This window comes from Phasianus colchicus, chromosome 6 (assembly GCF_987193195.1).
Source record: "Phasianus colchicus chromosome 6, bPhaCol1.hap1.1, whole genome shotgun sequence".
NCBI classification, from domain to species: domain Eukaryota; kingdom Metazoa; phylum Chordata; class Aves; order Galliformes; family Phasianidae; genus Phasianus; species Phasianus colchicus.
Genome location: NC_143441.1, coordinates 44,011,230 through 44,026,913, shown reverse-complemented (window position 1 = coordinate 44,026,913; position 15,684 = coordinate 44,011,230). Strand labels below are relative to the sequence as shown.

General features: G+C 35.8%; 1 protein-coding gene across 3 annotated transcripts in view; it reads right to left on the bottom strand.

Annotated features, from left to right (window-relative positions):
* The window catches only part of ESYT2 (extended synaptotagmin 2), a 66,366-nt gene that overhangs the window by 13,331 nt on the left and 37,351 nt on the right, over positions 1-15,684 (bottom strand). For 2 of the 3 annotated variants that reach the window (XM_031615971.2, XM_031615972.2), the window contains exons 7-13: positions 12,514-12,569; positions 7,522-7,642; positions 6,773-6,949; positions 6,337-6,419; positions 4,914-4,962; positions 4,179-4,268; positions 3,512-3,607 (exon numbers count right to left, since the gene is read on the bottom strand). In XM_031615971.2, the coding sequence (XP_031471831.1) occupies positions 3,512-3,607; positions 4,179-4,268; positions 4,914-4,962; positions 6,337-6,419; positions 6,773-6,949; positions 7,522-7,642; positions 12,514-12,569 (672 nt within the window). Of the gene's footprint in view, positions 1-1,384; positions 1,487-3,511; positions 3,608-4,178; positions 4,269-4,913; positions 4,963-6,336; positions 6,420-6,772; positions 6,950-7,521; positions 7,643-12,513; positions 12,570-15,684 lie in introns of all 3 variants that reach the window. The other variant, XM_090143134.1, reaches the window with a different exon arrangement.

The window sequence follows — 15,684 nt, the reverse complement described above, 5'->3', positions numbered from 1 at the left end:
CCATGCACTGCAGGACAAGCACCGTAACAGCGCTGCTGGAGGAAACTCAGAGCTGGCTATCTTAAAACAGTTCCATGCTGACTCCAAGAGAGCTTCAGGGATTTGGAAAGCTTTGTCTTCTATCTGAACAGGTGCCATTCTGTCCACCTGACACGTTGTAATACAATGACCCTAAGATTGACAAAAACACCAGGACTTCACTTTTATCAAAAATTCTGATTATTATTTTCTTATCATCTATCTGTAGTTGTTATAATTACAGCAGCAACTGCTTATCGGTTGTCAACTGAAGCATACAATATATTGTTTGAATCCTTACCACACCTATATGCGATGTGTTTTTCCCCACAAATATAAATATATATGGTAATAAACTGCATATCTTATATGTTAAGTTTTAACACACTTTGGTGATGGATGCAAAGCTTTTGATACTTTCAGATGAACTTCTATACAGAAACTAATTGAAAGGACCGAAAAAAGGATTTTGTTTTGTTGCTTTTTTTTCTGAGAAAGAAGAGTGCATTTAAATCAATGATGTGAAACAAAAGTAGCAGGCTACAAAGTAAATCTGCATTATCTACAATGGCTTAACTAACTTTCTGGCAAAAGAGTTTTCTTTTTCTGAACAAACACTCATTCCTTCAGGGGATACCATGGCTGTGTTTACAGATCTAAGCATTCACAGGCTCATTAGTTAGCAATCATTTTCTAATGCTGAATTCAAGGAAAAAATACTAACTTGTGGTTCTCCCTAGCTTGGATTTAACCGACTACAGACTAACTTGGGGGGAGGAAAAAATGAAATAAAAAGTAGCTTGGGAATTTGCAAAACAAGGAGCAATATGGAGTGAAACAGAATTTACAAGGGAATTTCAGAGTCTGGTGATGCACAAAGAATCACAGCTGTTTTAAAATTTTTAAAGAACACTCGAACCTGTGTGGAGAGGTTACAAGTTCTTGCAAATATTGAGTGCATCACAATTTAAAAAACTGGTAGGGATGTTGGTTTTCATATTTAGTACTGTTTCATTTTTCTGCTGTAAAAACCAACAAGTGACCAGCACACAGCGTGCTAGGATAGTATGCATTTTATTTCTCAAAATGAATCAGCAATTTAAGTTAAATGTAAGAGCTTTTGCAACAAAACTTATATTGGGTTTTTATCAGAAAAAAGTTACTTACCCAATGATATGCTGACCAATGAAATTTAAATAGCCTTTAAAATGCAAGAAAAATAGCACAAAAAACAATGCACACTTGTTGAAACCATGCAGCAAAACAAATTGCATGCTCTCATTCCACTAGAGTGAGTGGCTTTAGTAGCACTAATCCACACTCTGGCAGATAAAAGGTACAATACAAATAATACCAGAGAACTCACAAATAGTGCTCTATAGAGTGAGGTAGTGTTTTCACAAAAGACTAGTCCCGATGCTCTCCTCTCTTTTAAGTATCCACACCCAAAGTTTCCCTCGTAGATACTCTTAGGAAGATGGAAATGGAAGGAGAAAGCAGAGTGATGGGATTGTGGCAGAATGAATGCTTAAGCAGCTTTACTACACAAGAAAGTTAAAGAAAACAGTCAAAGGATTCCAGAGAAAACAGCAGATAACAAAAATATTTGTCATTACGAATAGTCTCATCTGTTAAACAACTTTCTGAAGTGCACTAAGGTGAAAAGTTTTTATTAATTAACAGCACTTTATTGAGGCACTCTTGGTAGTTCAGACTTAGACCCAACTAAGACAATTTAGCAACCAGACTTCTAAGGCATTTCTCTTCCACATAAAACGTATTTCTGATAAATCATCCTAGTGCTCACAAGTTCACAACTATGATGAAAATAAAGATGCAAAAGAGAAACTTATGATAATGATCCACTGTAAGTCAAAGAAAATAAGGCCAATGCCAAATCTAAAACGAACCAGTGATCAGCAATAACTTAACAATATTGGAGATAATAAAAAGTTCTTATTCATTCAGAAAATATTTCAATTTTAGCATAAAACTCGTGGACAAAAGTCCTCAAAGCCATTAATAAAGAGCATAATTTTAAGCGAGAATTCACTGTCTTTTAATTTTGTTCCTCATAAGTATAAGCAACCCTGATGAGCAGTTAATTTTACTATTATACAGTATAAATATTATATATAAGGATATATTAAAAATTTACTACATTAACCCAATCAACAAATACAACATGAGAAGTTAGCAGACTTCCATGTTTAGTCTCATAAGTGTTGCTCCGTATCACAAACTAATGGACATTAGAAGGCTGTCTTCACTACTACTTGCTGCATTTTAATAAGGAACTCTCTGGCAGGATCTAATTATTCCTGTTAAATAATCTATGGAACAGTTTCCAGTTCTGCCACATGATGAAGTCATCCCATGGTACTTTTAACCCCAACTCCTTAATCAAAAAGCCTCTTTGTATCTGTTTTTTGTACAGTGTGAATTTAACACAATGTTGTATTTCTTACTGCTGTAAATGTAATTTTTAATTTTTGTTGCAACTTTTCATTGTATTCTTTATAACACATAACTGGACAGAGAATAACTTGCAACTAAATACTGAGTTTTCATAACAACTACTTCCATGGCCTGGCAGAGCAAGAAAATGAAAGAGACAAACAGGTCTCACATTATGACCATCCTTGTTCCCAGCCCCAACCCTGCAATCCTATACTGTAAGCAGAACATCAGACACAGCAGTAAGAAATTTGAGATTATGTTTCCAAATTACCTCACTAGTCGGCTGTGTGTGAGGAATTTCCTCTTTCTGTGCTCTACAGTTCAGAGATCTACTAGTCAAAAGTACTGATTAATACACTGACATGAAAATACTGCCTCACATAGTAGGTTAACTTAAGGCTTGCAATCAAACCACTCTGATGGAGGGAGACAATGTTGCAAAATATTTAAAATAAGAAGGAAAAAAACCTAAAATTTATGACAAAGCCTGCAAACATTTGCTGAAAAAGCTATTTACACAAGCAAATAAACATCATTTCAAATGGCAACCTGACAGACATCTCATACAAATATCCTGGCACTGCAATATCAAAAACACAGCTGATATTTTATGTTGAAGGACTTTATTTCCTTCAAATCTACCACAGACTGCCTAAACCAAAGGAAGCAAGTTTACCTGAATTCAAGGGAGTAGGCCTTTTCCCAGTTAGTTCTTAAAATTCCCCAAGCTGATCCCATACTATTTATGGACAACACTGCATAATAAAAACATGCAGCCTTTCAAGTCCAGGAAAGGAGCATTCTTTAAAGAAAAAATCACGCTGATTAAAGAGTAATGTTTTATTAAATATATATATATGACCATACTACTAGAAATATGGACCTTACATTACACGTTTTGAAAAGAGAGAAAGTAGAACACATGGCTTAATGTGTGTTAGTGAAGCAGTGTGCCATACTACCAAGCAAGACATGCTGGAAAATAAGCAAGAGATACCTATGAACAAAGGGTATCCACAAGAATATAACTTACGGGCAGGTTTCTTGCTGAGTCCAAGTAGAGAATAAGCAATGCAGATGACAGCCCATCATTGGCTTGGTCTTTATCAGCTCTAATGCTTGTTAATACCTAAATCAAAAACATGCTGTGAGCTTTTCTGTAAATCAAATAATGACAATATCATTTCTGTCCCATTCCCGAAAAGTATTTTAAAAACAATCCCCCAAACCCAAACATTCACAAATGCACACTGTACACAAGTGCACATAAATACACAACACCTTTTTTTAAGACTTCATATAGATAAAGGTATTTCCATCAACTCCATCTCACTTCTTAAGTATCTTTTTTCACGCTGGAAAGATTATATATTGGAAACATTATATGATAATATATATTATATTGTCAGCTTTATCTACAGTCCAATGAGATTAGATTGTTTTTAGCTGATTTTTTGAAGCCATAAGATTAAGAAAAAAGAAAAAAAAAGTGAAAAAGCATTTTAAAATCCCATGCCACAGAAGTACACTGACAGGTAGGACTCATTTGAGATTTCTAAAGAAAGGCAGCTTGAAACAAAGTTAAAGATTTTCCAAATTCACTACAACTAGGGAATAAATTACTTACATATTTAAAACAAACACAAATAAAAAAAAAAAGAAAAAGAGTCTAAGAGAAAAGTAATGTGTTCCTTAAATACCTTGTCTAGGTTTTCTGCTGTTGGCATCAATGTGAGCCATTCCAGTTTTAAATGCAATTTTCCTTTGGACACCTCATCCAAAGTAAACCACTGAAAGTTAAGCAAAGTAATGTGAAATAACCGGACACCAAACAAATACATAACTGTAGCTGGCTCTGCAGGAAGTTTAGGAAATGCTAAGGCACACTGGAAAAATCACTAGAGCTGAAATCTCCAAAACCCAAAAATACCTCAAAAGATCTGATTTATTAAACCATTTTTTTAAATATCAAAAGAATTCTCTGATTTCTTTAAATCCGGTCTGCAAACACAAACCCTGAGTAACATTACTGTAAAGCTGCTCTTACACATAGGATAAAAATTCCTTCTTCTTCTAAATTAGTTTAATTAGTTTAAGTCTAGAAGTACTTAATCCAGTAGTTAATCCAAGAAAGTGTCCTCACTAAACACTTAAGTCACTGTTTTCTGCACTCATATATTGGCAATCTTAAACTCCAAAGACAAGAAAAATAAGAATGCCATCATTCTCAGCTATCAGCTACCCTTAAACTACTGCACTGCTTGTCATGGAATCTATTTCTCTAGCATTAAGGTTATTCAAGCACACAACTACAGGAAAAAAAAAATACAAGAACTAAATGTACAACATATGTTCTGTTTTGGCTTTGTTTTTTTCTTTGTTTTTCCTTTTTTTCTATTGTTTAAAAAAAAAAAAAGAACTTAACCAACACTTACCTCATCTAAAAGTCGCTCCTTTTCAACCTCAATTAAATCTATCATCAAACTAGGGGGAAAAAAACCACAAATATGGTGTGTTAGACAAGCACCAAGAAAATACAGAGCTCAAACCCCACCCTGTTCTTGTTGGATATCCAGGCTTCCAGAGAGAATAGGAGAGCAGAACAATACTATTCTTTTAGCCCTAAGAAAGAAAGAAAGAAAGAAGTAGGAAATGAAATGGCTGAGCCAGAAGGAATGCAGAATGATAGAAAATATGTCTATACTAGAGCCCATTCTGTAGCTAAGGGAGAAACTAGCAAAATATGGCTCACGGGCATATGACAAAACTCTCCAAACAGTGACCACAACCAAACTAGCAACTGGTAATACCCCCTGGACACGTAACCAAATTCATGCTTTAGTACTGTCTGGAAGAATGCTAGTTTGCACAAGCCAAGAGTGTACCAGAGAATCCGCCAAAATTAAACAGTGCAGACAAATGTGTGCTGGCACACGAACATTCGCTTCGGCTTTTGATTTTACTCATACTGATACAGACATCATGACCGAGTTGCCACTTTCAACCCCCCACCACTTCAGTGTAAGATTAGGGAAGTGCAAAGAAAAGAAGCCTTTGTACTACCTACTTCTTTATTTAAATGAGAAGAGAAGTAGGTACTGTTGCTCCTGTTAAGAGAGAAGGAGCTGGAAAGATAAGGGAGTTCTACTCTGTATGGAAAGCAACAATTGGAAGCTCCAAAACTCTGTAAGAAATAAAGGTGACAAATTACTGGAGAAAGAAGCTGACTAAAACCCTGAAATGTTTATGGGTAAACACTAAAGGTAGACCTATGGAACCTAAGAGTGTGTAATGTTTGCAAAAGCACTAGAGCAATATTTTTTCTTTATCCAAACTGCTAAAATCAGCTCTTAGAGGAAAAACAAATTCTGAGCTAGACATTTAAAAACTATGCAGATAAGAAGATACATAAAGATACGCTAACTTTTCCTGAAGAAATAATTAAATAATTAGTACTTAATGGCAGCTTAAGAACATTAAAACAGGTCGGGTACAATTCCTCAAAAAAACAAAAAAAAAGAAATAAAAAAAAACCACTTTTTTTTTTTTTTGAGTATTGATAACACTTACCTTTTTTCTTTTTCAATAAATATGTAAACATACATCTGTGTATATATATACACAGGCACAGTATTTTAATATACATGTCTCGAAATATTCTGATTTTAATATACATGGAGAGTCCAAATAATTAGCAAACTACTTAATACCAAAATTTGAAAAAGGTAAGTAATTTATAAATGCAATAATGTAAAAGAAATTCAAGTTCAATAAAACACGAAAAGGGGAAAAATAAGGTTACATCAAAACATTCAATTTTTTTCCAATACCTACACACATATTCTCCACAACATTTACCTTCCGAGGAAGTCATCTTTGTCTGGATCTTCATCAAAGAGCTCAATCTCTAGCTCCTGTCCTGGATGTTCATATACTAAGGCCTGGAATTACATTAAGACAGCACTGTTAATGGTAAAACTGACTTTTTTTCAAATGGCAATCAACAAAAAAACCTCTGACATAGTATGCTTTAAAACACAATTCTATGAGTTGAGCAAGTATAAGAGCTTTTCAGAAGTAATCTGTTAATGACTGTATTAAAAGACAAAATGGTTTTTCAAAGTTACAGATGTTAAGTCTGGACAAAAAGTATATACAACAGTTGAGAATTTCTATTTTTTTGTAAAATGGGCTTTTAAAGGGAAACATCAAGAAGTTCCTCAAGGAAATACACAAAGTATTTTCTTTAGAAATTACAGAAGACAACTTTACAAGACATTTTTATTGATTATACCTCATAAACTTCATTCCATTTTGGATTGAGATTTTCTTTGATGACCTTGCTTTGGAAAATCTGGTTGCCCACACGAATGATTCCATAAGGATCTGACTTGCCTTTGACAATGCCTTTTAGGTAAGTATCTTTACCCTCCAAGTCCTGAGCTTCAATAAAATGTATCCTTACAACACCCTGAAAAAACGAAAAGCTCAGTTTGTGTAATAATCTGAAACTCTCTGTATGATTACAATTTAAGCAGTGTAAATTTTTATAATTCCCGTAGCAGTTTCCTTAAAATAAAACATAGTTTAGACATATTGTGGACAGGGAAAAACCACAGCAGATTCAGACTCCTGAAAAGAAAAACTGTCATTAGCGATCAGAAATGTGCCTGCTGTATTAAAAACTGCCATGCCATTGGGTAGGAGTTGCAATAAGTAGGAAAAACTTCCAAGTTAAAAGCACTTCACTATGCAGTAATAATAAAAAACATATACTGCTTCATTTTTAATCTATACAGTTGAACTAGAACTGTGCTTTACAGATAATGTGTAAAAGAGCAAAACAAAAAAATCCCTTCTGGTTTTATTATCAAATTCCCTAAAAAGTTTATAAATGGAGTCATTTAAATAATGAGATTCAAGATAACTTGTACTATCACGACAACTATATTTTGAAATTCATACAGATGCGAATAGCTCAGAAATTACTATTGCAGAAGAAAATAAATGCTTAATAATTACTACTAACAGAAACGTGTTTACCTTTGGTATAGGAAACCGCAGCTGAGCAATCTGCACTTCGCTGACAAGGGGGACTGTAATTCTGTTTGGAAGGACCAGGTAGTTGGATATTATATCCAATATTATCGTATCTGATAAGCCACTGTTAGAGGAAATAATCCTCAGTTACTTCATGAGAATTAAACATTAATGCAGCTCAAGCATGAAACTTCACAGACAATCACATTAACATCCAAAATCCTGTTCTTTTTTTATAAACTTAAAAAACATACTGAAATAAACCTAACTACTAATGTATTTTTTTCAGTCACATCTAGAAGCTAGGAGTTGGTTTTGGCATTTTTAGAATAGATAACCAGCACCTGAAGGAAATCAGGGAAGAACAGAAAAACCGCTATGTCCTCATAGTACAGCAACTTTTATCAGCTACCTTTTACCTCTTTTGCTGATTGGCAATTACCTACATGGACAAATATTTGTCCTTTTTGGGGGCAGAAGTCAAATCTGGCCTTTAAACATTTTTATTTTTTTTTAACTGAAGGATTCCTGCCAAAACAGCCACCAGGTGGAGGCAGCCGATACTGAATAGCAGAAACCAAAGACACCAACATACAGTTCTCCGAAGTTCCCATCCCCCTTCCAAAGTCACCCAGAGTGAAGGGCTATTGCATAAGTCTTCTTGTCAGGGTTGCACACAACCAAGCAGATGTTAACTGTTAATCTACTTTCACATTTCAATAATAACTGTCCCTGAAAGTTTGGCTACCCACTGTTGTATTGTTACAAAACAAGTTGTCCTCAGGAGCTAGGGCTGTCATTTAAACAGCAACACAAAGAAAGCATGCTTTGTGGACAAATAAAATATAGCCTAGGGAGGCAAAACAGGTTTTGTGCTGGTAAAAAAGGGAGTGGCAGCACAAACACAGTGGTAATGAATCATTTAAAAACTCAGATCCCCAATTAGAGAAGGTTTCCTAAGCTAAGAGTTCACCCAGTTTGGGTCTGAACTGACACAAATCAGTACAGTCAAACACCAGTGGCTCACTGTTCTGCCAAAACACACCAGGAACTAGGGGAGGGTCAGTGGTACTAGAGGGATTCCCAGACAAAACAATAAAAAAATGTATAGTGGAGGCATTGTGAACTGCACGCACACTGAAGCTGGGGGAGCTGATTCGGGGACGGATGATTTCTCCACCTACATACACTTTCTTTAAGATTCTCCTTTTACAGTCTTTATGAAATTATGATGCAGATAATATGTTTGATTATCACATGCATTCTTCAGATTATATATATATATTATAAATTTATGTTATAAATGTAATATTTTCCATTTGGGAAGAAAATTTACTCATGAGCAATAAACATACTATGGTAGAGATATGTAACAGAATTAACACATTAAATACAGTCTGCCTATTTCAAATCCATAGTGATCTTCCATGATAGAGATCAGCAACCTGAACAGCCTGCATCCTTTGGCTGCCCTCCTTCACCACGAAAGCACCTACTAGGTGGTGTTAGGACAAGTAAGGATTATAAGCCTGCCAAATTGCACTTGTACACAGCAACCTGGTCTCTAGTTCAGAAGGGTAAACAAGCAAGGGACCCACCTGCATGAACCTCTTTCACTGAAAATAGTTCACTGAGACTTAGATATGAATGCAACTCCTCAAACTCCTAAGTGAAAATTTATCTCAGCCGGTGATCGGCTGCCAGCTAAATAAAGGAGCTGAGATGTGCTAGGTGAAATTTCTATGAAAAGATGAAAAGTAGATTTTGAGCAATTTTCACGGAATCATGGAACTGCTTGAGTTGGAAGGGACCCCAGGGATGATCAAGTCCCAATCCCCTGCCACGGGCAGGGCCACCAACCTCCAGACCTGGCACTAGACCAGGCTGCCCAGGCCCCATCCAACCTGGTCTTGATCACCTCCGGGGATGGAACATCCACAACCTCTCAGGGCAGCTGGGCCAGCACCTCACCACTCTCTGTAAAGAACTTCCCCCAACATCCTAATTTTAACCAGTAATGAGAGGTTTCTAGGTTCCAATAAACCATAGCTAAATAAATGTAAAATGGTGAGACAACAAGAGGAGCCTGTGATTACAGACTGAACTGTAATGGGTGGAGTATTACCAATTAACCTCAAATACTTACCAGCTGAGCTCTGTGTGCTAAACTGTAGTACATTTGCTATGTTTATTACTTCCAGTCTGGAAGAAGCATGCTATTGCCCTCTAAATGTGGTATTACTGCTGACTTTGGAAAAAAAAAAATACAGCAAACCAATGCTATTGATACAACTGCCAGAACCAAGGTCTTTTGGAAGAGATATTATCTTGTTTGGCTAACCTTTTAATGAGGGAAAACAGCCACATTTATGAAGATTTTCAATCTACAGGAATGTTAAACACTACACATTTATAGTTTTAGTAATTCTTAAAATAACCACTATCACAAGATAATCATGTTTCTAAATTAGGTAGCTCCCTTTAGTTATCATAGTAACACATGGGTGCTTTTCAAACTTTCTCAGCTCTGTTTTGCTAAACATCCAGTTTTCAACTTACGAATGCCACCACTTGCATTTTGCTAAAACGTCAGAGAAATGAAGATGAAAAATGAACTGGCCTTACTGGAATTTCATAGAATTTTAGAAAGAGAAACTGGATTCATATCAGGTAGTAGATACTCAGTCTTTGAAAATATGGAGCACCTGTAAACTTTTAATAATGTGACACCTTCCAGCGTGGATGCTCCCAGATGAAAACTGTTTGCTATGAATACAAAGTAAAAATAACATTTTTTTTTTTTAATATTTCATTACTTAAAAGTTTAACCTATGGAGAACAGAGGCAAATCATTGATCAAGTTATAGACACAGTAGTACACATTTAAATCCTTATGGCAATGTGAAAATTGTTGATAATGCAGTCTTAAAGTGTTTTGGTCATTGATCTTTTTGTACAATTATTTTTTTAGCTCATGAAAATGAGAGAAGTGGGAAGTGCTTCACACACAGTTTATTACAATAAGCATCTTTAAAAGCTCAGTTTCATTGCAGAAAAATAACAAGCAGTTAACAACACAGCTGAATTGCACTCTATTTAGCTCTCCCTAATTTTTATTAAGAGAATAAGCAGCTATGAATTTTTTTCCTCAATCGTCTTCTACTCATACTGTAGAGATAGCACCTCTCTGACTGCACAAAGTGTTTTTACTGCATCTCAACCAACCACAACAGACTTCATTTTCCTGTGACCCACATCCCCTTCCGACAGCACTTGAGCAGTCACACTACCTCCCTCATATTGAGATTTTAATTCCACTCTTCTGTGAGCAATATCAGTGATAGAACATGAATTACTTGTGTGTCTTTTCCCTTGTGGAGTCACATAGAAAGAATAATGGAAGTTGTTAACAGCTGACACCAACAGCCAGTAGCAAATGCAGAAATTCACTTAGTAGTACTAAGACATCTGCAGAGTACAAACAAGTAATGTGTACCCAACAGCCACGGGATGAAAAATGTACCTGTGGCAGCAGCAATCTGTTGTTCATTGCTGTTTGTAACAATAGCAATATGCCAGGCTGTCAAACCAAAATATACAATCCATCTATACAGATAAGAAAAGCAAATACAGCACTGAAGAAATCTACAGGAGAGGCAGAGCGTGAGTCATCTCAGAAACAGTTACTATAGAAACCATACCACATCTAGCCAGCACCATTATACACCAAGCCGGGTTGCTCTGGAAACCATAAACTTGAGATACTTAATGAGACTTCATTTACATTTCAGGTTTTCACACTTCCCGTCAGGCAAATAAGTAGCATGATATATACCTCAGGAGCCTCGTAAGTTGAAGTACTAAATGTAGATTTATTAGTATTACCTCAGAAGAGCAAATTATTATTCAGGACCTCTATTTTGGAAGATATTTTCTCACTCATCAAGAGAACCTTTTTCCTTGGAGGCTGTCTTAAACAGGCTTAAAACACGAGCAATTCCTGCAACCATTAACCTAATTAATACAACTTCTAATTTCAAGCTGTTTAACTGGAATTCCATGCAATGGCTTCACATCTAAGCAAAGCAGAAATCATTTCAGGCGTGCAACTGAGCACTGAAGTGTTAATTTGATATCTAAATTCAAACTCTTGGTTTTAGATAATAAAAATATAACTGGAATCAGCTCAGTCTAGAGTGTGGGAGTTCAAATAAAAGAGCTAGTCACAAAACCTGTGTATAAGATCCACTTATTATCCTCTTAGCCACTGTCTCAATATTAAAAAGCCCCTGGGTAACTATTATAATTTCAGTAAGTATTACTGTCTTCATGGATTTAATCTTTTCAGAACTGCAGTGATACAAAACAATTTATTTTCCTTCTGTACTTCTGCTTTTTTCTTTGTGGTTTTATCATTTACTATTCCTAAAAGCTCTAAATAAGCCAACTACATATGGTTAATGTTTTTGCTACTCCATTTGATCTTTACATTATAAACTGAAAGCTCTAAAAGGAAGCACTCAATAAGATTAGAAAGTTTATTTAACTTGATTACAGTCTTAAAGGTGTTTCTTGCTATCTTTACACAATCAACTACAGATTTATCAGCATACAGAGCCATAAGCCAAGATGTTGTGAACACTCTGGCCTGAAAAATAAAGTAACAATCTATCTTTTTGCTGTTGTAGGAGATGACAGATAGGGAATTCAAGAGATTATGGAAATCTGGAAGGGCTGAGAACACCAAAAAAAAGCAGATTAAAAATTGAGTTTTCTAAATATTATTTTAGCAAGATGTACTAGTTATACTTTTTATGTACTTACACACATAATCACTACCTTCTCCATATTGAGTAATTTCACTTAATTCAAAATAAAGAGATAAACGCTCAGAGTCATTTAAACTAAAATGGTTAGTGGGTCTTATTCTGGGTTTTATGGGGGCTGCTGTTGGGGGAGAGATTGACTATCAAATACTGCTTTACATATACTCACTTCAGCCCTGGAACATCGAGAAGATTGGTCAGTCCAGTCCAGTTTATTTCTAAAAGCTGTGAATTACAGAGAGAGAAAACAAACAAACAAAGAAAGTGAAACAAGAAAAGCAACTTAGAATTCATAGTACTGAGGAAATAATAACAACTTCTGAGAAGTTTAATATTAATCATAACATCCCAGGAGTTTTTTTTAAAACAGAAAACCAAAACCTATTCCATTCAAAATAATTTTAGTGATGGCTTCTAAAACAGTATGAGAAAAACAACACATCATCCTATAATCCATCCTTCTCCACATACAAATACTCAATGCACACATTGCTCACGGCTCAGCTCTGCCCAGCAGAGGGTCCCTTTAAGGGAGCTGGAGCTGGCTCTGATATGACATGGAGCTGTGCTGGGACACCCCTGCTACCAAAACTTTGCCACATAAGCTCAATACAGCCTGGAGAAGAGAAGGCTCCAGGGAAACCATATTATAGTGGCCCTACAGTACCAAAACAGGGCCTACAGAAACAATGGGGAAGGACTCTTCACCAGGGAGTATCATGACTGGACAGGGAGCAATGGTTTTAAACTAAAAGAGTGTAGATTTAGATTAGATATAAAGGAAAAAATATTTGCTATGAGGGTGGTGAGGCACTGGAACAGGTTGCCTAGAGAAGCTGTGGATGCCCCATTCCTGGAGGGTTCAAGATCAGACTGGATGAGGCCCTAGGCAGTTGGATCTAGTGGGAGGTGTCCCTTCCAAGCCAAACTGTTCTGTGATTGCATGAAAAAATGTTAGAAGGATTCTGAGATTCCTCAGTTGAGAGACTAGTAATGGTGAGTGTGGAAGAAAACAGACCTTCTTCAAGAGCCTGTGCTGCATCTTTCTACAAACCAACAAAAAGAATCACCTACATTTATTTTCTACTTAAAAACTAGTACATATCATTCTTTATAAAGGGTCTGTTTATAGTTTAATTAGTAATTTCCTTTGTGAATACTTAGACTAAAAACAACATATAATAAATTCACGTACATAAGTAGCAGTGTTGCTTAATGTTGTTTTTTAATCGTGGCCAAGTATGTCAACAATGTTACCTATGAACCACTTAGCTATGAACCACTATTTGTAACAGATAATTAGGAAGAAAATGTGCCCACCAGCTGCAACCATTCTGTAAACCTACTATAAGAGAAAATAAATTTGGTACCATCCAGGCAATAATATTAGTGTCCAGGCAATATCATTGAAAAGGATCAATAAGCCTACAGACTTCAACAGATGCTTAATGTTTAGTACTTGCCTACTAATAGCCCTTTAGAAAACTGCTGCAAGATCATTTTAGCTTCCTTGCTTCCTTTTACACTTACTTTACACTAAATTACTTTACACTCCTGCATCTCTGTGTATTCAGGAGAGAGACTGAGAGTGGAATGACCTTCAATTAACATAACCTAAATCAGTCTAATAGGTTGCAATGCAATATATGAAACACATATTGTCCTGAGGTACAATCTCACTATCAATACTTTGATTTTTACACAGTTCTTCTCAAAAACAATGCTACCAATTCACTGTCATTAGTCTGAAGACCCAACAAACCATAAAGCATGTAAAAACTAAGCATAGAAAGAAACTTAACAAATATATTGCTAATAATGGTGGTCGTTTAGAGAAGAAAGACAGTTAGTGTCAATAAGAAATGGCTATTCATCCTCTTGTTGTACAGGAATAAGTATAAAAAAGGTTAACTTTCAAAATGTTAAAGATAAATCCTTTTCCATTCAAAGTTGGAACTAAGAAAGTCAAAAATATTACTGAGGTTAAGCACTTTACAGGATTACTAGACGAGCTTTGCAAATAAATCTTAAGCCATGAAATGTTTTGGAAGGGATATAAGCTTTCAAACTCCTGGCAGAAATCAAGCTTTAACTGTTTGAGCTTTGAGGATAAATCGCCTTTGTGGACAAGGCTTGCTAAATTTGCCCAATGCTGTGCCTTCCTTCCAGTTCTACCTGAAGAGATCAGCACTAATTGGAAACATACCTGACATCACTGCAGAAAGAAAAACTTTCTGATGTTAATCTGCAGCTATTAGTGACAGATGCTTTTTTGTTTTGTTTTTTTTTCCCCTTCATATTAATTCCTCTCAAAATGGTTGTTTCAAATTGAACTTTTGGCTTCCATACAAAATCGGACTCCATCATAATATACAAATTCACTAATGTAGGAGAATATGAGTTTTCCAAAAGGTAACACCAAATTCAGGCAATATCTGCAGAACTACAGAGATCAGCACTGACAACAAAAACGTTCATCAGAGATAGAAGAAAGCCATCAAATTTACTGCAGTTAAATGAACTGCAATTGCCATATTTGAATACCATAACTTGCAAGAGAATAAAAATAATTCCTAAAACTTATGGTTCTGATAGTACCCTAAAGCATCATCACCAGCCTAAAATACCCTATGGAGAAAAGGGAGCAAGGAAAGAACTACCAGTTAATAAATCACTTTTTGAAGTTCTGAATACAGAAAACACCACGCTAAAACAAAAACAGAACACTGAACAAAAAAACTTTCACCCTGTCGAGTGTCCAAAATAGCTGAGCAATACCATTCCCTTCTCTGCCACCACCTCAAGCAATGCATAATTATCTTGGTTTAGCTAACTTCAAGGAGTGCCAGCTGTTCCTTGCAGCAGAACTAACAGGGCACTGTGAAGGCTGTGTTCAGAGTTTGTCATTCAGTGAAACTATGCCCATAGCCAGAGACAGCACAGCATCCTTCCATAGCTCACAGCAGCCTCCAGGTGATCTGTCTTGCAAACAGAGGCTGTTAGCAGACAGCAAACTGCCCCAGGGCAGGATTTTACACACTCATTACAGTTTCCAGTTAATGAGAATGTGCCATGTTACTCAAAGTTCTTTCAATTCTTTCTCAGCTGACAGCAGTGGGAAAAAAAATTGTTTCTTTCTAAAAAGTGAAGAAATTTTTCTTATCTACAACTCTGTACTGAAAGGCACTCATACCCAGACACAAATCCTTATTCCTGTACATGTTTTATTATACTAATTAAAGGAAAAGGAATATAAAATCTTTATGTGAAAACCAGTGACTGTCCAAAATCTGCAATAAATTGATTAGGTGTACATGTTCTCACAGTGTTCAATGACTTT